At 39.1% G+C, this 25,002-nt stretch overlaps 3 protein-coding genes across 9 annotated transcripts in view; 1 reads left to right on the plus strand and 2 right to left on the minus strand.

The window, feature by feature from the left end:
* The window catches only part of LOC117245948 (Fc receptor-like protein 4), a 44,680-nt gene that overhangs the window by 15,744 nt on the left and 3,934 nt on the right, over window positions 1–25,002 (minus strand). Inside the window, exon 1 of one of the 3 annotated variants that reach the window (XM_078163998.1) lies at window positions 21,835–21,894. The exons of the other annotated variants lie outside the window; for them this stretch is intronic. The gene's annotated coding sequence lies outside the window, so the exon portion shown is untranslated. Of the gene's footprint in view, window positions 1–21,834; window positions 21,895–25,002 lie in introns of those variants that run through there. 3 annotated transcript variants of the gene reach the window in all.
* On the minus strand, window positions 6,613–12,758 carry LOC117245962 (butyrophilin subfamily 1 member A1-like). Its single transcript, XM_033609600.2, has 5 exons — window positions 12,323–12,758; window positions 10,496–10,873; window positions 10,268–10,342; window positions 10,005–10,117; window positions 6,613–9,906 (listed from the first exon to the last, which is right to left on the minus strand). The coding sequence occupies exons 1-5, from the start codon at window positions 12,414–12,416 to the stop codon at window positions 9,862–9,864; spliced, it is 705 nt and encodes a 234-aa protein (XP_033465491.1). The 5' UTR covers window positions 12,417–12,758; the 3' UTR covers window positions 6,613–9,861.
* Window positions 15,103–23,702, plus strand: LOC117245954 (contactin-3-like). Of its 5 annotated transcripts, none has more exons than XR_013488475.1 (6): window positions 15,103–15,383; window positions 16,372–16,635; window positions 17,874–18,119; window positions 18,255–18,377; window positions 21,596–23,166; window positions 23,374–23,702. XR_013488475.1 is itself a non-coding variant. In XM_078163996.1 (6 exons), the coding sequence occupies exons 1-6, from the start codon at window positions 15,353–15,355 to the stop codon at window positions 23,407–23,409; spliced, it is 792 nt and encodes a 263-aa protein (XP_078020122.1). In that variant the 5' UTR covers window positions 15,103–15,352; the 3' UTR covers window positions 23,410–23,702. The 5 variants fall into 5 exon arrangements, 3 of the variants coding, with proteins under 3 accessions (XP_078020122.1, XP_033465476.1, XP_078020123.1); XR_013488474.1 differs by having other exon boundaries at window positions 21,616–23,166; XM_078163996.1 differs by having other exon boundaries at window positions 21,596–21,687.

Raw genomic sequence — 25,002 nt, forward strand, 5'->3', positions numbered from 1 at the left:
AATAAATAAACTGGCGTGGCCTCACACAAATCAGACTATAATTTAGAAATTGTTTATCCAATCATTACAAAACTCCCAAATTATGTTTCACAATGATGTTGAGCCACTTGAATAAAATTATTTTGAAATGACTCATTGAATCACTGAAATCCCTCAATAGGGGGCACCACCACTTCCAAACAAGTGCATTGACCTTGTGCAAAATTCAGCCAGAAATCAATGACAGCTTGTTCAAACATCACCAAATCAGATGGATATATTTAATTAAGCCACTGAATCTTGTCCCAAAAATGTTTGTGCAACTGACCAATAGGAAGCCACCATGTTGTTAAAGAAGAGCGTCTCTGTCCGATTTTCATAAAACCTGTTTGTTATCTTTAATGCAGGTGTCAGAAACCGTCAGAGGTCTTGATCCTTTGCAGCCTGCAAGTTTTAACGGCCCATGTTGGCTCAAACCCCGAAATTGTTTTCTATTCCTCAGTTATAGGTGCTGTTTCTGAGCCAAAAATCTCTGCTGTGGAGGGCACTAGTAATGTTCTTCAGTGTGATGCCCTGAACTGGTTCCCAAAGCCTGAGATGGAGTGGAGGGACGGAAAGGGAAACATCATCCCTCATCATGACGACAACACAGAGCACAATGAATACTACTCTGTCTCCAGCAAAATCACAGTGAAGATGATGGTCAACAACAATTTCACCTGTACAGTTCGACAACAGAGCATCAGACAATCCAGGCAGACAAGTTACACTGTTCCCTGCAAGTCCTCTTTAGTTTATTTCATGATAAGACAACTCCAGCAGCCTCAGCTGAACTTAATGCTAACAGCATGCTAATCAATAACACAATACAAGCTGCTTTCTGTTAACATACTTACAAGCTCCTATTAACATGTGTAAACATTACTCAACATAACATTATAGCATGCTAACATAGCGCTGCTTATGGCTGTAGACTATGGAAATCAGGTTATTTAGCGTCATTTCAACTGTTATTCTTTACTGAAAATTCATAGTATTAACTAACGTAACTTAGGAATAATTAACTATTTTCAAACATATATAAATTGTTTAGAAATAAATCACTGATTTTGCTTCACCAGGATTTAAAGCTGTGTCAACAGCAAAAATCCCATCAACAATCAACTGTGGAGAAACATACAGAATATATGAATTGCACTAACAGGATTAACAACAGTGGCGTGCACAGACTTTTTGAAGGGCAGGGGCGAAAAGAAAAAAAAGGGCACTTTAGCACGCGTTTTGGCTCCCAGGATGGCACTTTAGCGCGCATTTTGGCTCCCAAGAGGGCACTTTAACATGCGTTTCGGCTCCCAGGGGGGCACTTTAGTGTGCGTTTTGGCTCCCAAGAGGGCACTTTAGCGCGCCTTTTGGCTCCCAGGAGGGCACTTTAGCGCGCATTTTGGCTCCCAAGAGGGCACTTTAGCGTGCGTTTTGGCTCCCAGGAGGGCACTTTAGCGCGCATTTTGGCTCCCAAGAGGGCACTTTAACACGCGTTTCGGCTCCCAGGGGGGCACTTTAGCGTGCGTTTTGGCTCCCAAGAGGGCACTTTAGCGCACGTTTTGGCTCCCAAGAGGGCACTTTAGCGCACGTTTTGGCTCCCAAGAGGGCACTTTAGCGCGCATTTTGGCTCCCACGAGGGCACTTTAACACGCGTTTCGGCTCCCAGGGGGGCACTTTAGCGTGCGTTTTGGCTCCCAAGAGGGCACTTTAGCGCACGTTTTGGCTCCCAGGGGGGCACTTTAGCGCACGTTTTGGCTCCCAAGAGGGCACTTTAGCGCGCATTTTGGCTCCCACGAGGGCACTTTAGCATGCGTTTTTCAACAGTTGGGCCCCCCCTGTGCACACCACTGATTAACAAGATCGATTATAAAGCAAACCACTTTAATCCATCCTCTGATCTGTTTCTTTTCTTTCTTTTCCAGATGTCTACACAGAATTATTTGCACTGAAAAATTCAAAGGATGCACTGATCGGGTTTTTCATATTTAGTTTGATGTTTATTCTCGCACTGATTTTGGCGATTGTGTTGTACATGAACGGTAAGTCATTCAGCTTTTTTACGAGACAAATGTCGCCACAAACATAATTATTTTGTTGTTAATGCATCTATCCGTACTGCAGGATCGACACGTCAGTGTGTGAGAAGGACTATCGGCATTGGTAATTTATTTAGATTCATTTTTATCTTTAACTGAATTTCGTCACCTGTGTGTGTGACAGTGGTTGCTACAAAATATCACACTTAAGAATAATACCCCATGAATACAGCATACAATCTGACACCAACCACTCTTCTTTCTCAGATGAGGTTGATGGGTCCACCAGGGAGCAAGAAAAATGTCTGCAGTGTGAAAATGAGCGTCTGGAAAAGGAAGTTAGTCGCCTCACAGCAGAACTTGGAAGGTGCCAGCGAGAAAATGAGCATCTGGAAAAGGAAGTTAGTCGCCTCACAGCAGAACTTAGAAGTCGCCAGCAAGAAAATTAGGACCTGAGAAGCAAGCTGAAGTGACGCTGAATGTCAGAGGCCTAAGTCAAATGTTTACTTTGGTCTGTGAGGATGTCCAACCAGGAATTTAGATTAATTCTTGATTGGTCTTCATCATGTCAACAGCCAATGCCAATGTAGTCTGTCCATCATGTCTCCAGACTTAAGTATTAAATATTTAAGCAGTTATTTGATGGATTGTGACTAAATGTGGTTCAGACATTTACATCCCCCTAACGATGAATATAGTATCAACTGTGGTGAGCCTCCGACTGTCCTCTGGCACCACCATATGGTTAGCATTGATGGTTTTGTAAAGGTAGACCGCACACTGGACTGCCATTCCTTGAGCCTTTTTCTGCAAATCAAGAGCGCCATCTAGTGTGCTCTGAAAGTAAAGACAAGGGTTCGTGAGGCTTCAGTTGGCCGACACTAGCAATGACGGAAATCAGATGACTCCCCAAGGGGAAGCTCTTTGTCCAGTACTTTGGTTTATGACCAAATCCCTACAAAGCTAATGACATCCCCATCTCCATTCCCAAATGATAGCATGCCACATTAAAGACTGCTTTCAAAATATAAAGCCATTTCCACCAGTGTGATAAAAAAAACAGATCCTCTAAGTCATTGTAAGGAGAAACTTCCTTGACAGGATCAGGCTTAGCATTTCAAAAAATGATGTAGTATTTCAAAAGAATGACTTAGTATGTTTAGCTAATTAAAGGCTTTCTCCAAATACTGAGTTAGCTTCTCAAAATAATGACAAACTTTCTCAGAATGACTCAGTATCACATGGTGGTTGTTGTTAGATGATTCTGTCAATAAAAAGGAATATTAAAACAAAACGTTACAGCTCTGCATATTGTTAAACAATAATTATGATAAGAATAATATTAGGAAATTAGGTTATCATATAAGTCACGTCATTAATGCATCCACTATGCCATCACTCTTTTTCCTTCTTAACAACAGTTTAAAGTCAAGAATCTTAGAACAATAAACACAAAACAATCTGTTAACTTTAAATAATACAGACAGGATTAACAAAATAAATAAAGGTGAAGCACATGTGCTCTCTTTGTTCTGCCCGGCGTGTTTGGAGGGAAAAAGAGAGTCACAGGCCTGAAGGGTGGAGTTATATAATCTTGGAGGAAGCGGTCTAATCAGGAGTGAACAAATGACTCAGTATCTCAAAATAATGACTTTCTCAAAAAAGAGAAACCCCTCAAAATCATGAATTATTATTTCAAAAATAATAAGTTATCGCAAAATAATAAGTTAGTGTCTTAAAAAAAATGAGTAAAATAATGAATGTTAAAAAAATAAGGAGAAAGTTTCTCACAGATAATGCATCTCAAAATAATACATTTCTTAAAAAAAATTATTTTATCTCAAATTGATAAGTTAGTATCTTTAAAAAAAAAAGAGAAACATTCTCAAAATACTGAATAACTAACTCAAACATAATGAGAACATTTTTTAAAATAGTGTTTTAACATCTTAAATAATGAATCAATCTCAAAATACTGACAAAGATTCTCAAAATAATAAATTATTATTTCAAAAATAATAAGTTTTCTCAAAGTTATGAGTTGGTATCTTTAAGAAAATGAGAAAAATTAACTCAAAGTAGTAACTCAAAAATAATGCGAAAATTTCTCAAAAATAATGTTTTAACATCTCAAAATAATTACTCATTCTCAAAATAATGAATAAGTTACTCAAAAATAATGAGTATATTTTTCAAAATAATGTTTTAACATCTTAAATAATGAATCAATCTCGAAATATATATATTAAATAGTGACTTAGTATCTCAAAGTAATGACCTTACATCTAAAAATAATGAAAGATGATACAAAGCCATTATTTTGAGAAAATGTCTTATAATGACTTTCAGGATCCTTCTTTATCGTACTGGAGGAAATTGGCCTCCACTGTTTTGCAAATCATGTGGTGACACATGTTCCTGTATCTCCTTTTTTTCTTTAAAAATACTTTCATTTATGAAATCTGAAATCAGATTATTGTGGGTTTGTTCGTGTCTAATCCACCACCTGCTTGTCCCGCTGACTCTGAATGACATTTCAGGGTTATAAAAACTAAAAGCTAGGTTAGTGTCACTTTTGTAACACTAGAGGGAGCCACACAACAGGACAAATGCAGAAGTTGTGACTTGAGAGAAGTGAGTGAGTGAACCTTTTTTTGTTTGTCAGACTTTGTCAGTTCAGAAATAAACATCTAAGCAACATGCTCATAAAATTATATTTCATACAGATTCATTTTTGGAGCAAAACAAAAGTTAGAAGTAAAATCACGCCATTCCAAATGAGAAACCTGTTTGTGATTCTCATTCCGAATAAATACCAAACATTCTCATTTTCATTTCACATTCTTCCCTCTGATATTCCGTTGTATGCTCATCTAATTCTCTGACTAACTTTTCATGCGTGGTCTTCTTTATTGTTTCCTGCTGAGATGTGGTGGCAGCAGCTTCACTTACGGATGGTACAGCAGATTTGGAGGGGAGTACACACTCACTGTGCACTGACTCTTCCAACCTGTTCAGATTTCTTTCCTCTGAAAAATGAACACTGTTAGAAGCACAAATGAACTCCTGTGATCCTCAGAATAAAAACAGTATAAAGACTGACAGACAGTGGAATATGCTGTATTTTAAAGGCAAACTCAAGACCTACCTTTTTAGCCTGGCTTTTAATTGAACTGCATTTTGTTTTATTTTTAGTTGATTTTATTTTATTTCAATTTTAGTCAATTTTATTTTATTTAGTTTTTAGTCTATTATATTTTATTTTATTTCATTTTTAGTTAATTTTACTTCATTTTATTTTATTTTTAGTTCATTTTTAGTTCATTTTATTTTATGTCATTTTTAGTTCATTTTATTTAAGTTCATTGTATTTTAATTTATTTATATTTAATTCATTTTTAGTTCATTTTATTTTAGTTCATTTTATTTCAATTTTAAATGATTTTATTTCATTTTATTTTTGGTTCATTTTATTTCATTTCATTTCATTTTTAAATCATATTAGTTTATTTAATTTTATCTTATTTTATTTAATTTTTAGTCAATTTTATTTTATTTTTATTATTATTGCATTTGTTTGTTAGCTGTCATAATCTTCTATTTTGTTATTTATTTCAACTTATTTATCTACTTATTTATTAATGGATCGAAATTTGTTTTCTATTCTGAGTTTTCACCTGCCTCTGGTGTTTCCCCGCTTATGATAGTGTTTCCTCAGTTTCCATTTTTCATGAGTGCTGTTATAATTTTAGTCCTTACCATTACAGTCTTTGCTTTATGTGTGTGTGTGTGTGTGTGTGTGATCATTGTCTGGTATACCACCATTTTTTTTCCTCTCAGAGAGCTCCTAGCGTAGCTTTCAAACTTTTGGTAAGGAGTCCTAGCTTAGGAGTGATTTAGGACATTTCTCAGAGCAACTCTGAGCAAAGACAGGACAGACATTTTCATCTTAGTGAGGAGGTGTGGTCGACCCTGACGCTAGGTGTGATGCAGTCTTTTAACAGGTGGGATTGGTTGTCACAGACACGCCCTTTCGTGAGCGTGTAAGATGTGGACACAGTGGAAATGAAATGACCTGCTGACTGTGTCACTGTTAGTATGATCCCTCTGCTGATAAAGGCTGTTAAAGTCATCACTGCTTCATTTTTCTGCATGTCTTAGTGTTGTGATCATTTTATTTAAAGCCATGTAATGTTCTAGTCTCTGTTTGTAAAGCCGGCCCCCAGTCTTCTTTCATATGAAGTCAAGGTGCAACAATTCACAGATCTGTTTTGGCTCAAACACTGTGAACGTCAGACAAAGGTCAGCTGAGAGATAAGCTGCCCTGATGGCTGTCACTCAAAGACACTTCACAAGGGTGAACATGTCATCTTGAACTTATCATTACGGCCAACATTTTTAAAGTCAGCCGTTGAGCTGACCTCAACAAGGCATGGTCAGAGTGTGGTATCTCTTAACTGACAGACAAATGCAGACAGACAGATAGGAGGGTGTGACATTGAACTCCACCTTCATGCAAAGCGAGAGCAGAAAGATTAAAGACAACACACTGTAGTTATTTTAGAAATATAGTTTATTCGGTCTCTTGTACCCTGTGTTCAATTAAACATTGAAGCATACAATACTTTAATGTAAAGGCATACAATACTTGTACGTAAAAGCATACAATACTTTGATGTAAAAACTCTAAATACTGTGCTGCATTGTAATATCCCTGAAACAGAAAGTAACATTTAATCCGCTTTTTTTCTTCAGATTTTAAGTCAGTGCTTAAACAGATTAACATAGCAGAGGTCAGTCTTATAAACTGATTCAAAGTGCAAGAGGTACAGAAAAACACATCCAAACTTTTTTGGACTTTTTTTTTTTTAAAATATTGAACATAACAATGCAACAATGAATATACAGAACTACAGCGAGGGCTCGGTGTCCTGCTCAAAGGCACGCTCACGGTAGATGTCAACAGCATGGAGATGGCTTCAACTTCAGCTGAGCTATTTCTTAATCTTAAAGAATCACATGTGCCAGAAAATTGCCGTTTGAAGTCTATCATTTTATCATGTTTCAATTTAGGACACACCCGGTCACACACCCTCACTGTGGGCTCACTTTCAGTCACACTGACACATGAAACAAGGTGTGGTGACCTCAAATCAGTTATTACTCAAACATAAGTAAGTGTCAGACACACCACCCTCTTTTAAATCACACTGATTATGTTTACATGCACAATATATTTCAGTTTTTGCCCTTTTTCCAAAAAAGACAACATACCGACTAATGAAAATGAATATCAAACTAAAATTTACATTTACATGCAGCCGTGCGCACTCTGATTAACGTGTCACAACAAGTCATTTATCACACCAAAATATGGAAAATTGGAACGGCTGTCACTTGTGCCAGAATTTGGCCAGAAATAAAAAAGCCTAATTCTTTATATCGACATGGAATATTGCTGTTTAAATTTGAAATAACAGCTGAATATTAGTGTGCATGTAAACATAGCCACTGTTGTAACACTATTAACTGTGATTTATAATCAGTCTAAACAGGTGGGAGAATTAATTACATGTTAAATAAATTAATCATAAAAAAACAAAAAATATACCCATTTTTCTTCTTCATCCAGTGTAAATAAGCTGAAACTCTGGATTGGGTTGCACCAGATATTCAGTGATTTGCTAAATCAAGTTGCACCATTAAACGTCTTAGCTCAGGAAAGACTTTGGCAATGTGTTGATCAATTGCTTGGAAATGCCAGACAAGTTAGCCCAACCTCGGAAAATAACAGTTTCACAGGCACAACAGATTAATCTTTTTTTATTCTGTGTATTTATTACTTTGGTTTAGCTTATGTTGGCAATCATCTGTTAAGTAACAAAACGGTTAAGTGTACCTTACAGTTCTGGTCATGTGATACATTCTGAATGGTCATGGGAATGCCATAAAGGGTCCTTGGAAAGTCGTGGAAAACTTAGGAAATTCTGTCCATGACAATGAGTCGGACTCTTTGCTAAGCAGACATTTTTACAATTTTGGCCCTAAAAAATACAAAGTGCCACACATGAGAGATGCTGCCTGGCTGACAGCGATTTAGGAGACAGGCATGAAATGTAAGAAAATGGAATATGCACAGATAACATCATGCTTTAGAGAGGTAGTTCTGCGTCACATCAGGCACTGCCCACGCTCATCATGAATATCGCCTCGTTAGACGACGATCACTCGCCCACATTTGCTCATGTGTTAACCTTATTCTTAACTCAGGTGAGATATTAGCAAGCTAACGTTACACCTGGAGATTAGTGGTTGCAGGGCGGAGCAATATTGGCTATAACTGATATCACAATATTTTTAGGCTAAATCATGATACACAGTCTATATCGTGATATTTTGAAATTCATCTTTACTACCGTAGACAACTAAAATGAAGTGCTTAAGTGCTAAATAACATATTGTTACAATAGATTTAAATAAAGTAGCTAGTGTTACATAATAACATTAAAGTACTGTCATAAAAATAATTCAAGTAAAGTAAATAAAGTGGCACCTTGTCTCTGGTAGGAAGCGTTGATGTTTTTGATGTGAACGTGAAGGTTCTGGTCAACAGTTGTTGTTAGCAGTTGGAGTTAAGTTAAACCGTGAGGATGTATTCAATGTGAGCAGGAAGTAAACTATCAGCTCTCAAGTTTATACATTCGTATTTGCAATTTGCACTGGTGCTCCATGGTCGCAAAATGCCACTACATATTTGCAGTCTGGAGCCCGGCAGATTCAAAAATATGCGTCTCAACTGCTCAAACTATTGTTAAACAAATTAGGTTAAGCTGTTACTGTAGTGGCTTTAACATTGATAGTTTACTTCCTGCTCACAGTGAATAAACTAACAGCTCTCCAATTCATGCATTAATAGTATTTGCAAGTTGCACGGGTGCTCCATGGTCGCAAAATGCCACTAAATAGTTGCAGTCTGGAGCCCGGCAGATACATAAACACACACCTCGCTTGCTCACACTATCGCCCAGGAAAGAGTGGTCTGGATGGGCGGTGGTGTGTGTGTGTGACGCATCATTTTTGTGATAGAGGTACTTTGTAAGGTGCAAACTGTTTTTATTTAGTGACTAGGCTAAGTTACAAACAACTGGTGCAACCAGCTCGTAGCAAAATGTCGTGGAGGTTACCAACAGAGCCTGATGTGTCATCTACTACAACAACAGGCCTAAAAAAGTCTGTTTGCTAATGAAGTATTTCACTCACAATTATCCTCTTTTGGAAGGGCAGACGATGACGAAACAAACTTGTCGTCATCCTTTCCATCCGTCATGGCTCTCTTTGAGGTCAGGTGAAATACCATAGCTATCATCTTCACGAAAAGATAGTCCAAAAAAAGTACTGCTGGCCTAAATTTGGCTTCTTTCTTTTAACAGAAAACAAAAGTCTTTGGCAGATGCACAGCAATCCTGTTGCTGATCGTGGTGAGTCCAAAATAGGGTTCAAGGTTTTGGCACAGTTCTTCTGCGGGCTGGACTTCTTTTGACCAAACATGCTCAGGAAGATTTCATCAGGTGTTGCTTTTGAATTTGCCTGTTTTCACAGGGATCGGATTCCTCCAGCGAATCATACAGTCGTCAAAGGCCATTGAGGGTCACCTTCAAATCAGACTGTGCATTCTGTTCCGATGATAATCTGCATCCATCAAGGAGATCTCTCTGCTGCTGGTCCCGTCAGATATGCTGATGATTTAAATCCTAGCTCCGATCTCCATTAACAAATACCTCAAACGTGTCTTTGAGCAAGGCACCTAGGTTGGAAGGGCTATGGTTGAGGCCATGTCATACTTTGTATGCTGGAGGGACAAGAAACACAAGTTTAATATTAATAATAAAACCTAAAAAAGTCTGGTATGATTTACACAACAAGAGGCAACAATATATTCTAACTTACATTTTGTTTTTCACGCCTGTGTATCAATAAATATCCAGCGACTCCACTGCCCAGGATCAGTAAGATGCAGGCAACCCCCATAAAGATCCACAAACCATGATTGCTCCGACCACCTGAGGTGAAAAAAAAAAAAGCAGTCAGCGACTGGAATACAGCAGATAGATGAATATGAGCAGCATACAGCGTCTTCTTTAACGCAAAGCACTAACAGAGCTGGCGACTCTTCATTTTAAGAATTTAAATGTTTGGGACCATTTTCTCACCTTTAACATCTGTCTCATTTGGATCTGGAGTCTGGGGATGCAGCGGCGTCTCTGTTGTTGTAACAGTTTTTGGTACTGAAAAAAGAAAAGATACGTGATGATTTACAGCACAATATTCAAGAGAAAACAATGACAGATTGCATAAGTTGTTGACAAAACAATTCTTAAATCCCTCCACTGATTTTGATGAAACAAGAGTCTTACAAACATCTACACAAAGTTACTCACCAACAGTAAGGTAAATAACCGACTCCTTCACTCTGCTTTTTAACTTGGGGATGAAACATCTGTATCTGCCCGCATCTGCAAGCGTCACGTTCATGATCTTCAGCGAAATGTTTCCCTCTCTCAGCTCGTCAGTGAACAGAGCCGTCCTCCTGATGTACGACTCGATCTTCATGTCCGGGACTTCTTGTCGGTCCCTGTAAAGGTGCACGTACTCGACCCGGCTCAGCGGGTCCAAGGGGTCTGGCTTGAGGTCAGGCTTCGACCATTCTACTGTCAGACGCTGCACGTTGAATTTGGGCTCCAGGTGGCATGGCAGAATGACATCATCGCCCAGAACAGCAACAATTGGCTCAAGGGATCCAATCACCTGAGGCTGAGCTGGAAATCACAGAGGGGAAATTTAAAACTTTTGAAAAGAGTTTGAAAATTGCAGTAGCAGCAGTGTTGTGTCACGACCAAATTTCCAGGACCAGTATAATGTAACGTGTATTTTACAACAGCAGTGCTAATAAGGAAGCTGGAATTTTGAAACTCAGGCCGCAACTAACAAGTATTTCCATCATGGGGTCCCAACACAGAGAATGGAATACAATACTGTATATTAGATCAAGTTATTTGGTGTCTATTACTTCATGTAAGTAATTGTCCACATCACCCTGTGCTTTCTCCTTGTTTGAAGGAGCTACATCACATCCAGTTCGAAATTACATCACGGAAAAAATGGCAAAAAAGTTCAAATTTTTTTAACTTTGAATCAACCGTTACCATTGCCGGTATTCTTTGCCAGCCTCAACTTATGTTACCCTCCTGCTCTCATCCACTAAAATGACATCTGGTTTGCCCTCTACCTGGTCCCATGTGAACACAGCTGGCCTAAAATACTGGTAAGCACAGTTTAAGCACAGATTTGTGCGTAGCCTATGCATTGTGTGTGAATGAGGTACGAGAGTCTTATAATCCCAGACAACAGATTAACAGTCTCGCTTATCAGAAGCATGAACAGTTGAATGAGTGCCAAAATTTGAACTTTGAAAAACAACATCCTGCCGCCATCTGTTACGTCACATTATTTAAATCTATATCTCAATGACCAAACAGATGGACAGATATCGGTCATCTCAGAGGATAGTTTGACTGATCAAGGTTGTCACGCTCATCCAGGAAATTGTTTCATGACTTCGTCTGGAGTCATTATATGTCAACCCCACATCGGGGACAGTGGGCTCCTGGGTCGATTTCCCTCTGTGAGAGATTTATGGCAGCAGTGGGCCACCTTGCACAGTCATCACGAGGTGTGCTGAGTCATATCAGCAAATCACGTGCAAATATTTCAAGAATTACACAGCAAAAAAAGAAAGATTTTAACCCTGAGAATATCATGACAGAGACTAACAGGGTGTGTAAAAAAAAAAGTGCTCCTTTCCTATTCAACCTGAGGCTATATTCAAGATTATTATAATGTAAATGTAAAAATCAGAATTAACACAAAGAGGTGAAATAAGACAGAGAGACATAAGTCTGGCTATTTTTTATTTTTTGCTCTATTGAAGCAAAAACACATTAGTAACTGATTAAATATTCATTTTAGAGCAGCCAGAAGTTTGTTAAACTAACGTTAGTTACGGTTGTAACCGTTTTATAAAAGTTACAGAAAAGCCACACTGAATATAACGAGCCATTTCAATTCACCCGACAGTTTATGGATAAGACTATAATCACAAGTCTTAACAGGTGTAACGTGAAGCTAACAGCTACCGCTCCGTTTGAACTATGAATGAATGACAAAGTTAGCTAACTAGCTTAAAGTAGCGAAACACATAAACTTACAATCAACGTCCGTCCGGGCTGCCGTAGTGAAGGGTACCAAGAAAGTCAAGAGAGGAACAGTGAAGCCGAGCATGAAGTCTGTGATGTGAACCATTAGAAGACCCGGGAGAAAGACTGAGGACTGCGGGCTGTGGTGCTCTCCAGCTGTGGTGCTCTCCGTCTGGTGCTCACTGAGTGACTGAGGTCTGGGACTGTGTGCGGCATGTCAAAACATGTCGGTTTGTTACGTCTATGAGGTTACGCCTCCCACGTCATCACGTTCACTACGTAAGGGCTTTTCCATTGCAAACCACAGACCGGTTTCCCTGGTTACATTGTTTTCTCTTTTTTTCTTCCGTCGAAGCAACGAACACCTTTCACCAAATTTCTGGAATTTTCTGGGTCTTTCTGTGAACATTCACAACAGAAAATTAAAACTGCCTTTACAGCTTTCACTGTTACATCAGCCAGCAGAATTTTATTTGATTTCCAGCTCCTAGAAGAGCAATGACTCACCGAGCGACTTTTTAGAAGGCTATGACTTAATGTTTATTTATACATCTATGATTCATGTAAAGTACCCTTGTTTTTCTTATTTTGGAACCAGAGTCCGCTTTACTGTCATCACACTCAGCATAAAACCAAACGTGAAATGGTGAAATACCTGCTGTGTCACAGCCAACAGATCCCAGAGCCCACAGTGTTTGTTTTTTATTTAAAGATATTTTTATTTTAGGCTATTTACAGTCAAAAAAGGCACTTCATATGACATCTGAATACAGATTACTTTGTTAAAATAACTGAGCTAACTACAGGACAGAAATAGATAATAATGAAAGACACAAAAAATAAATACAATTAAAATTTAATTTAATTAAAACAAAATACAAGTGGTCATTCTTAAAGACACACGGCCTTTCTGATTATATATCTTCTTTTTTTTAACATATTTTTGTACAAGATTGTCTCATTTAGAAATGCAGGAAGTACCTAAGTTAAAAAAAATGAATAAAACATTTTAACAAAGTAATTAAACTTTACAGCTTTGTGATTCAGAATCATCCTATTTTGATCACTATCAGTCAACCAATATCGAAAAAAAGTCCCAAAAGCCCCAAAGTTTTTATTTTTTATTGAACAATTTAAATGTACAAAACTTCAACGTATAGGCTACAATAACAATCAGCACACTGGTGACACTACATAAGAGTATATCAAATATTTCAGGGACAGTTATATATATTAAATAAAAAGTAAATCAGTACAAAGAGATGGTTAGGGAAAAAATACAAAAGCCCCAAAGTACACACAGCCAAAGAGCATGGATAACAAGAGGCAAAGCTCCGTTGAATTTCTGCCAACAGCCACCAGGGGCGCTGCCGCCATTTTGGACTGTTGAGCTTGGACTGTTGCGCCCAGACAACATGCAAGATGTCAAGGAGAGAGGAGGAAAAAAGTAAAAGAAAACAGTGTAGCGCAATTAACTGCAACAACTATCAGTGGAACACCCCGCACCTGGCCTTCCACCGTTTCCCCAAGGATCCCGACAGGTAAGAACTCCTGAGGTGTACGTTTTAAAGTGTTTTAATATCAATTTAATATGCCAGTTTTGGAGGGAAGGTAACGCACACACAAATATATATATATATATATAATATATATGTATATAATATATATATATATATATATATATATATTTGTGTGTGCGTTACCTTCCCTATATCTATCTATCTATCTATCTATCTATCTATCTATCTATCTATCTATCTATATATCTATATATATATATATATACATATATATATATATATATATATATATATGGCCTCTTGGACCATTTATATCAGAACTGATTACTGATTTAGCATTAAAATATATCATATTAAAATAGCTTATATATTATTATTATTATTACTGTCCCCTTACTGTACAAACTGTAAATAAATCTTTATTCCTGACTATGTGACGTCGCCATTAATGTGTTTCTAGTTAAAATATTGATTTTTTTATTTATTTATTTTTTTTAAAAAATTGTAGATTGGCTTAGGCCGTTTTTCTTCGTTTTTTTTTTTAAAGTCTATATTTTGCTTTACAAAAACGTGAAAAAGCAGCTGTGACCAAGCTATCATGAGGTGAGTAGCATTGTAAGCATAATTAATAGCGATATACTTCAGTTTGTCTGTGTGTTTTTGTATGCAAGCGGGTCTGCTGCGATGTCGACCTGGCCTCAGAAGTCCTGACATCCCAATCTGATTGAGAGCTCATGGGACGTGCCGGTACCACCAATCCACTGTGGGCCCCCTTTGGATCTGACCTGCCTATGACCCGTTGAGTCATACAGGATGTCTGGGGGTGTCCTGTGGTGTTCGGCACCGGGGTTGTGGATCCTTTGAGCCCTGCGGGTTGCAAAGTGGGGTACCAGTATGTCCCACGGGTGCTTGATCAAATTGAGATGTGGAGACCTTGGTGGCCAGGTCAGTGCCTTGAGCTTTTTATCATGTTCCTTGGGCACTTTCTGAGCAGTTTTTGCGGTGTGACATAGAGCATTATTGGGGGGGACACTACCATCAGGGGAGTGTCATTGCCATGAGGAGTGACGTGCTTGGTCTGCACTTGGTCTGGGTAGAACGTGTCAGGTCATTACTTAATAGTGAGTGAAAGTCAACGACGGGAAGTGAAAGGGGGAAGTGGTCCTAATGATACACAGCATGGCTCGACTCGGTCATGGTGATCCTCTCATCACGTTTGATTAGTAGTTCCACTTCCCTTAAGCCCTTCGTGTCGTGTCGTGTCGTGTTGTGTCTTGTCGGTTTGTCTCTTCTGAAATGTTGCACGCTAGTTGATATACAGGTTGTTTAAAACAACAAATAAAAACAAATTCCAGGTCGTCAGAGGAGTAAAAGGAGGCCAGGGTCACAGACTTTTTTACATTTGAGGTGTTAGGGGAGTCGACATAATAACAGGATGCTGTGGCCTCGATGGTACACACTCCAGTTTTAGGTGTGATACAGCCCCCGAGTCTGTCAGCCAGTCAGTCTGCAGTCAAGCATCATGGCGATAACAACTCTGTGCGCTGTCGTGGGTGAGTACTGAATGTGTGTTACTTCTAAAAATTTAATTGCATCTTGTTTCTGAACAAAATCAATGTTAGTATCTGAATGTTAAATTGAAAATTTTACATTTTCAGTGACTGCACTGTATTTCAGTACTTGAAACTCAGGCAGTTGATACTTTTCTCAGACATATCTGTTTGTGACTCGCCAAGAAGCACTGAGATATGAACAACTTAGGAGCCGCGCCGTTAATCTTAATTATATTTTTAGCATTATGCAAATTTTGGATGTTTGTTTCTTAATGGTTTTATATTTACACTCTCTCTTACACTGCACTGTAGCTGCTGCAACAGTCTCCCTCGGGGTAAATAAAGTTCTTCTTATCTTAATACTACATTATTTTATTTTATTAGTGTAAAAATACTTAATACCTACTAATGACCAAGTAAATACTAAATGATTACACTTGTGTTAACATAAAGCATACACAAGTTGATCAGGAAACAAAAACTCACCCAACCGCAAAAAACAGATATTTATCTTTAAGCAGTGATGACGATGCAGCTTCATCTTTAAAATCGGCAGCTACTTTTTTTAATGTTTCTTTTTGTGGGCGACATGTGAAGCTTTGTGTCTCCTGCAGCTGCAGATGCTATCAGCTTTATATTGTAGCGTTGCATTCTAGACAAACAGAAAAGGCTCATTTGCTATTCTCGACAATACACTTAAAAGAATGTTACATTTTTCCCATTGACCCCAACAGTGAATGCAGCAGAGTTTCATACAGTTTCATTGCTGTTGTTGTTATTGACGGCTGCAGAGAAGCCTCACACAGTGTTCTAAATAACATCCGCAGTGAAACAAGAAAACAAGAAAACGTGAAGGTGGCGAGCTTGCCGAGCGTCCACACATCAGCCACGTTTTCCTGCTCCACTTCTGCAAGAATCTAACGTTTTCTGTTGAGATGCTCTGACAATTAACATCTCAGTTAACCCTTTATCTGTCTGTTTCATGCAGCCACTCTGAGAGTCCTTCCCGACAGAACCCAGTTCTTCCAGTACGAGTCCGTCTCTCTGAGCTGTGAGCAGCAGGGAAACTCTTCTGACTGGACAGTTAAGAGGAACACAACCACAACTGTAAAGCGAGAGCCTTCTGGAACTTGGAATAATATGAATGAGTCCCACCGCTTCATTGATGTCCTTTACCCATTAGACACAGGAGTGTACTGGTGTGAGTCTGCAGCAGGAGAGTGCAGCAACACCGTCAACATCTTTGTGACTGGTGGGTTTAAACAAAAAGACAAGCTGGGGCTCTTAAGAGGAGATAAAACAATCTCCTCAAGCAATCCTCCAGTGAGACATTGGACATACAGAGGTTTAGGTCATCGACTGTACATTCAAATGTCACACAACACTCATAATGTAAGGATTTGACAGCTTCGACTTCTGATTCTGCATCCATGTGTCCATATGAATGCAGAATCTGTAGGAGACGAGATAAGACTTTGATATCAGACGCATTCTGGTTTCCGTTCGTAGTTTGAGTAGTATTGACCAGTCGTGTTTGAGAAGGCGTTGGTTGCATGCAGGTAAACAGTCCTTGTGGAGAGCGAAAGACGCACTGACCAAAATGCAATCTCTTCACCCACTGGCTATCATCTGAAAACGATCTAGCTTTTTATTAACTTTATTACCTGGCTACTGGGGAGATAATCCAGTCGAAGACATCGTCTCTCAACTCCATTCTCGCATCTCAAGTTGCTAATCGCACAGAAACAATGGCTGGCGCATGGGAGAGGAAGTCTAGGTTGGAGTAGAGGTCTAGCTACACCAGAGCCCCCAAAACAAGACGAATTTGAGTTTCGTAGGATAGCAAAGACATGACTGGCTAGTACTCATTACCTTTGTTGGTTGAATTGGTAAGGTTCAGGTGAGACGAGTGAGTTTGTTTAGGGTAGGGATGTCAGGGTTAGCCAATCAGAGGCAGACTAATTCAGTGAGGGGCAAGTCAAGCCTTTGCTATCCTAGAAAACGCAAATTTGCACCCCCAAGCCTCCAGGAACGGAGCCAGGCCTTGACGCTAATTTGGTGGCCAAACCATGTAATTTTTTTTTCCATAGACTTACATTGTGTAGCTGATATAGCTGAATCCAGAGTTATTTCCTATTGCCATCTATTATGTGTGTGAGGACGAGACAGAGTGGTTAAGAGGCAGAGTTAAAGGAAACGCTAGTGCGCCTGATCAGGGTAGTTTTATACCTGGTTATCAAATCTTTTGTGGCTTCATGCACCACTGTACAACTTTCTGAGGAATAAATGTGGCCTCAGTATCCAGTTCTCTTTACGTATCAAATGTTGACCCCAGAGGCTAAACTGTCATCAGAGTGGCAGGGCAATGTGTTTGGAGATCAGGTGCATGTAGAAGAAGGAAACACATTGGTCTGACTGCTGTTGTTCTGTCCTCTTCAAACGATCATGTGCAGACATCACTAATGATGTTTCTGTCTTTCTGTCACTCAGCTGGTTCAGTGATCTTGGACAGCCCAGTCCTTCCTGTGATGGCGGGAGATGCTGTGACTCTGAGCTGCAGAACAATGACGACTTTCCCCAATCTCACAGCTGACTTCTATAAAGACGGGCTTCTCATCGGGAGCAGCTCTACAGGAAACATGACCATCCACAGTGTTTCTCTGTTTGATGAAGGATTCTATAAGTGCGGAATCTCTGGAGCTGGAGAATCACCAGACAGCTGGCTGACTGTCAGAGGTGAGAGCAAAATGTTGCTCAAAGTCAGCATGGGCTCAGAGATTTACGCAACTTAGCACAAAACCTGCCACCCACGCACACTGAACTATTAGTTTGTTTGCATTGAGGCCAACCTGTGGTATTTCTGTTTCGAAGGAAGCCGTCCTGAGCTGCCTGACTCCCCCATCACACACATTATACTTCCTGTGGTGGGTGCCTGCCTCTCGCTGGTCTCGCTGGTCTGTGTGATGCTGCTCTGCCTCTGGAGGAACCACAAAGGTTAGCCTGTTTTCATGTCAATAAAATGACATTTTGCATCCTGTCGAGGAGGTCGTACACCGAAAGTGCTGAGTGCAGAAGTTTATTCTTGAACTTGCCAACAGTGGTGTGCATTAAAAACATTAATCTTAAGGTCCACGAACAAGATACATCTTTTTGTTGATTTTAAACTGAACTACCTCCATGACGACTTAACAGAGTCATTTTGCTGATGAAGGCCACATAAAGCTACAGGCTGGACCTGGAAGATGTTTGAGTAGTTGCTTTTCAATGGCAGCAAGTGTGTCCACCCACGTAACACTGACCTCAGTGCTGAAGCTAAAGCAAACATACTTTGAAGTCTTACTATTCATTTTAAATAGAGCAGTTAAATATTTTGAGTTTAAATGACGTCAGTAGGTGGAGTAATGTTCGTCACGCTGCTTTCCATCTCATGTTTGGTTCACAACATTGAGTTTTTGGAACCAAACTTGTTAATAGGACACCCTTTTCGTCCTGTAATGGCCAGTTCAGACCAAAGATTTGTGACGAGACAAGCTGAAACAGGCAACTACTTGCTGTGCGCCGCTCTGCAACGTTCTAAAAACCTGCCAGTTCACACCAATGCAACTAGATGAGATGGTGTATCATCCCTATGCAACAACTCTCTGTACTTCAGTTCCAATTTGCAGCTTTTCAGGTTTATTTTGTGGGTGAACATAATTTGTAGCTTGTTAAAATAGGAATGAGGATAGTGGTAGTGAGATACTGGCTACAGCTGCATTTGTAGTAGTGATGAAACGGTAAAAATTAGAAACAAAACGAGCATCAGATGGACTGTGTTCATAATAAATATGCCACAATAACATAAACAGGCAAAGCCAATTAACCTTTTGAAATGTGAGCAAACTGATTTCTTTTAAAAGCACGGGAAGAAGGCAATGAGCAACGAAAGAAGAAAGGCCCTAAAAATTAGCAAGAAATGAGTAAAAAGAGAAAATTAAATGCAAGAAAGAAAGAAGGTTAAAAACAAAGGAAATGACCTGGAAAGAGTGCTGAAGAAATATAATAATTATGTAATATAATTTTAAAATGTAATAATTATAAATATAGTTTTTCCATTCTTTTTATTTATTTATTTTGCAATTTGTGGGACATTTCTTACCAAGTTGCTCATTGCCCTTTTTCACATATTTTTGAAAGAAACTGCACCAATTTGCTCAACGTTCAAAGGCTTAAATACTTAAATACTTGCGAAAGGTGTCTTAAAGCAGCACAAGAAAAGTGATAGTGCTCCAGGTTTCAAGTCAATGTCAATGTATGTGCGTGTTGCGGGAGGGGGGGGGGCATAAGCACATTCTGTACAGCAAGCAGCAGCAGCAAAACTGAGAACCACAGCCAGTAAACACGCCATCTGTGGTCATTTTGACTTGACTTCACTACAAGCTGATTGGCTGGAGAAACAGGCGACATGCTTTACATTCTCAAACCAGTTGCTGGCAGTTAGACGAGCTGAGCTGCAGATGACACCATCAACCGGCTTGAGTTAAGCTCAGACCAGCCACTTCACACCTCTGCAACTCTGCAACTGCTTAAAACACATCCTACACAACCAATAAATCAGAGTCTGATGATTCAAAATGGAAAATATTAAAGTTGTTTCCATCATCATGTCTATGGAGCAGCTACAGACTTTCTAACCTATGACTCCAACTTGAGTTTTAGCACTCTAGTTTTTGGATTTCAGAGTTCATGATGTGTACTAATATTCTTGGACCGTCTTAGACCTTAGGAAGAACATGTTATAATTTTAGTTAAGTTTTGAGGGTAACTTCATGCTGATAATTAAACTACCCTTTAAATTAAAGCAGTGTGGCTGGTAGCCACCAACAATCTCCATTCACTGTTCACTATTTGTTTCCTTAAAGCCTCCCTCCAGTGTATTTTGGCATTCTTATGATATTCCATATTACTCTGAGTCCTGTCCTGACAATGTTGGTGAGTCACATTGTTTGCCAAAAAATTTTGTGACATAAAATTTTATGTTCAAAGTTGAAAATAAAAGGTTGTTGCGAACACACAAAGATGACTTATGGCTATAACAAAATCTACAAATAATACTCCATCCCCAAAGCTTGTTCAGGTGCACTGTCATAAACACCATACACATAATAAGCAAGCTAGTCAACTTATCTTACAATTTACCACAACTGTAGCATGATAGCTTTAGTTATATCTCTCTGTGTAGTTCTCCTTATTTAGTGTGTTGTTTATTTTGATCATGGCATTTGTGTGCAGTGAACTGCAGCAGTCAACGAATTACACCAAGTCACACCGGCACAACTAGCACAACACACGTGGCTATATGCACCACAGGGTGGATATATATATTACTGAGGTCCACCATCTAAAGTACAGAGTTTGGTGTTGGTGCTGAGCTGAGGCGAGTGTGGCTGATGCTGATGAACAATGAACCTCCTAAACATCCCATAACTCCATTTCAAACAGCAGACTTCAGCAGCAGCCAAAATGGCGCCTCGTCACCACAACAGACAGCAGGAAGTTTTTGTGCTGGTTGTTGTCTCATTTGTGCTCTGAGAAACAGTTAATGTGCCATATTGTTGTTTTCCAAACTACTGTAGCTGCAGTCTGGTTGCTAAAATAACAGATTAACATTATGTTTGACTACAGGAAGTTTACAGGTCCTTAAAAGTCTTAAAATTAGATTCAATAGGTTTTAAATATTTTGTCACATTACCATGAAAATTTCTCCAGCCTGACAGACCCAATGACAGTTTATATATTTTTGTTTAGTGGTATATGTACATGGATTGTTTGAAAACTTACAGATTATTAAAGGTTTCAATATTTTGAGTATGTAAATGTATAACAGGGTTGGAATTAAAAAAGTTTGTCCACCTGCCACTGTGGCTGGTGGAATCCAAAATCTAACAGCAACTCAGCAGCTTATCTGGCTGGTGAGTGAAGCAAATCTTTTTTCACCAGCATTTTGCTGATGGTGCTAATTTACTTCCCTGAAAGATAATATCAAGGTTTTCATACACAACATCATGCTATTCCATGATGGCTGAGAGAAATTATCTGTTTCTGTCTGTGGTGAAATCAGAACAGTTTGTCCACATCTTTGATTTATTGACCCAGAAATAGGTTTTCAGGTTTTCTTATTTTAGTAGTAATTGCGTAAAATAAGTGGATACAAAATTGTTGGTATGTCACAGTGACAGGTGTTGTGCTGCAGGTAAAGTCGACCCTGATGTCCCCTACACTGATGTCACCATCACACAGGAAGTGCAGCCAAACAGGATCAGAGGTAAACACACAATAACCACACTCAGATACATTCTCATCTACCTGTTCCCAAAATCAATTACAAAAAACTACAAAATTAATCTCAAATAATCATATGAGATTTAAACTGTAAGCCTTCAGCTCTTCTACTGTAGAACAGTCAACTTACCCGTGTCTCTGTGTCTCTGTGTGTGTGTTTGATTATCAGCGACTGTAACATGAGTCATTTCTTCCACTGTGTCATGTGTTATGTTACGCCCATCAGGCTCATGTGTGTTTGTTAATGTCTGCCTGAAACGGAAGTTCTGCCCTCTCACGCATTTTTTTCCTGCACTCTCATTGGTCCAACTTGATGTCATAAAAACTATCACCAAGGTTACCAGACAAAACACTTGGCACCAGATTGCGGCTCCACCCTGAACTGCATCACCACAGAGACTCACCTGCTATTATTAGACTGACTGAGTTTCTATTTTTAACTTTTATTGATATGAAGTGACATTATCAATATGATAAAACCATGACAAAAAATAAAAACATTGACATAGAAGGATAAATATTATGATTATAAAACAAACAATTAATACTTTATGACTGTAGAAAGTAACTAAGATATATATGTTTAGTCAAGTCTGGGTGTTACTTCTACATGCACAGTTCTGTTTTTATTTTATTGTTTGATTCTAATCTAATATATTATTCTTAATATTTTTCTCCACTATAACTCAGAGAGAAACTTCATCCCAGTTTATCTCTCTGGCAGCCATACCGATAGTTACTAATTATTTTGGAGTTGTTGTGAAGCCACTGATTGAATTCATAACAGTCAATTTAAAATTTTATATAAAAACATTAATTTTATATGACGCATTGTTACAATTTAAACTATCCCTTTTATTTTTAGTTTCTATTTTTTGTTTTGTGCCTGCACATATTGTTATCTGGTTTCTTTCACAGTAGATTCACACGTCAGAGTTATGGACAAAGGTTTTATTTCCTTTTTGAAAATAACCTGATACTGTTCTTCTTTTTAGTCATTGTCTTTTTGGACTAAAACACTCCTTTGTTCTCTGTTTTCTGCTAGTATCAATACGTCACACAGCTGAAACACATTGGACCACTTGGTTCATGTTGTGAAACTGTCATGGTTATGTTTAGGAAACAAAACTTCTTGGAGAGGTTTGGCGTTGCTTTGTTGCCGGCCATTTTCTCCGGTGTGTTAAATACACTTTAGAAAGGAGTGTCCCCAGACTATCAGAAGGCGGAGATCTCTGATTGTCTGGTGGCGAGACTACAGTGCATGATGACCACATGGAAATTACGTTATGCTATAACACTTTTGTTTTTAGATGGGACATGAACTACGGTGTTCTGCATGACAGTAGGTTAAAGTCTTATTTCATCTGATCTGGCCCGTCCACATCCTGCCACTTGCTCTACACAGACTCTCTCTCTCTGCTCTCAGCGTCAGATATGGCGGAGGGATTTACATTGGAGCCAGGTGCGTGTCTTTTAAAGTTAAAGGGGGCCTTTGGCGTCGATAAAGCACGCAAAGGGTCGTGAGAAATGAGAGCAGGCTGGTATTGTTCTTCGGCGATAAAGGCCTCGGCATAACAGTGACAGACATATGTTACAGTGTCTCTATTATTTTGTCCACCTAATCAGTGCTGTGCCTGGCATGTTAAAAGTTTTTGTCTTTCCTTGACAGATGTGGAGGCTGCACCGACCTTCTACTCAACAGTGAAACCTGGAAACACCTGACAGGAAACAGCAGCCGTGATGGGGAAATGTATATTTACACTTGGATTTAACAGGAGAAATGTTCTGTGTGCTTTTATAGACATTTTCTGACCAGCCTGCCTGAAAACTGTCCATGTTTTCAGCACAGGTGTAGACGCCGCATTGACTGTCAGACCATTGTAGCAATACATCAACGTTGCCACCATATTGAGAGGTTAACACTTGCCTGTAAACAAATGAAAGCAATCTGGAGAGCGCGTTCTTTTTCTGAATAAAAAGCACTGTAATGTTTCTCAACAGATTTCAATGAGTCGTTTTTTATATTCACGCATTTAAGTTGGAAAAAAGTTTTGTCTCCTGTTAATTATAATCTCAATATTAAGGCTAAATTCTGCTTGACACTAGAGGAGTGTGCATTAGACCAGTTAGAACCAATCACAGGGTCCAGATTTCTCCTTCATCATTAATTCAAGGTCCACACAGTTTAATACATTCAGGTACTGGTTTGGCCATGTTGTAGAGCTAGTTTCAGCTGGTAGCAATCTGCAATTCTCACCACTAGACACCACTAAATCCCCCTAAATATGACACACTGAACCCTTAAGTTAACTTTGAATGCAGGACTTTTACTCATAATAGAGTATATTCACATTGTGGTATTAGTACTTTTACTAACGTATAAAATCTGATGCCTTTTCCACCACTGTTTATTTCTAACATATCTGTCATGGTATTTCCCTTCTACTCATACAGTCTTGTGCTCAGTTCATGCTACTGTTATGTTCCCAGTCAAGGGGAACCTTGACATAACATGCTGTGACTCCCCACTCTTCCCACTATCAAGGACGGCCAGTTACACAGAAACAAATGTGAAACACAAGACAAAAACTCCTAACATACGAAACAAGGGAAAAGAGCATGGCAATGCCAAAAAAAGGTCTTCTCACTCTTACTAAAACTGCTTAAAAGTGCTTCATTTTCAGTGCTCAAACAAAAGAATACAAGAAAACCAACTGATAACTCTAAAGAATTAAACTGCAAACCAAAACTAAATTCACCTACTCAAATCTGATCAAAATACTTTCCTAAATAACAACGTTATCAACAACTCACACCAGTTAACAATGTCAAAAGGTTTTTGCCTGCAGGTACTCACAAACAAAATGTTGCGGGGTTGTTTTTCAAAAGTCCTCAAAACTGGGAAAGCACAGGCGAAGTCACAGTGCAGACAGACAAAAAAAAACACTCTTCAAATTTCAAGATGTCACCAAAAAGAGAGTGCTTCAATAACTCGTGACAAAGAGCTCAAGGCATCAACCTGGCCTCCAAAGTCCCCAGATCCTAATCCGATCGAACATCGATTGGGCATGCCGGCACCTTTCCTCACAACCTACAAGACTAAGAGGATCCTTCAACAACGCCTTGGTGCCAGACAACACAGGACACCCCAAGAGGTCCTGTCTCTATGCCTCGACAGGGCAGATGCCCCATCAGAGATCGGACTTAGCTCTGACTCATCAAGGATCGGACAAGGGACCTCCGAGGCACTGGTTTGTCCCACAGATGCTTGATTAGATTGGGATCTGTGGAATGTGAA

This window comes from Epinephelus lanceolatus, chromosome 22 (genome assembly GCF_041903045.1).
Source record: "Epinephelus lanceolatus isolate andai-2023 chromosome 22, ASM4190304v1, whole genome shotgun sequence".
NCBI lineage: Eukaryota > Metazoa > Chordata > Actinopteri > Perciformes > Serranidae > Epinephelus > Epinephelus lanceolatus.

What these genes read in the sequence shown, in the direction of transcription:
- LOC117245962 (XM_033609600.2), bottom strand. Translation starts at nt 12,416, where the DNA reads ATGGTTCACATCACAGACTTCATGCTCGGCTTCACTGTTCCTCTCTTG. An exon ending in GGTTATTTACCTTACTGTTG is followed by an intron (nt 10,343 to 10,495) that starts GTGAGTAACTTT and finishes TTCTTTTTTCAG; the next exon opens with TACCAAAAACTGTTACAACA. An exon ending in AAATGAGACAGATGTTAAAG is followed by an intron (nt 10,118 to 10,267) that starts GTGAGAAAATGG and finishes TTTTCACCTCAG; the next exon opens with GTGGTCGGAGCAATCATGGT.
- LOC117245954 (XM_078163996.1), top strand. Translation starts at nt 15,353, where the DNA reads ATGGCGATAACAACTCTGTGCGCTGTCGTGG. An exon ending in AACTCTGTGCGCTGTCGTGG is followed by an intron (nt 15,384 to 16,371) that starts GTGAGTACTGAA and finishes TGTTTCATGCAG; the next exon opens with CCACTCTGAGAGTCCTTCCC. An exon ending in CCTCTGGAGGAACCACAAAG is followed by an intron (nt 18,378 to 21,595) that starts GTTAGCCTGTTT and finishes GGTATGTCACAG; the next exon opens with TGACAGGTGTTGTGCTGCAG.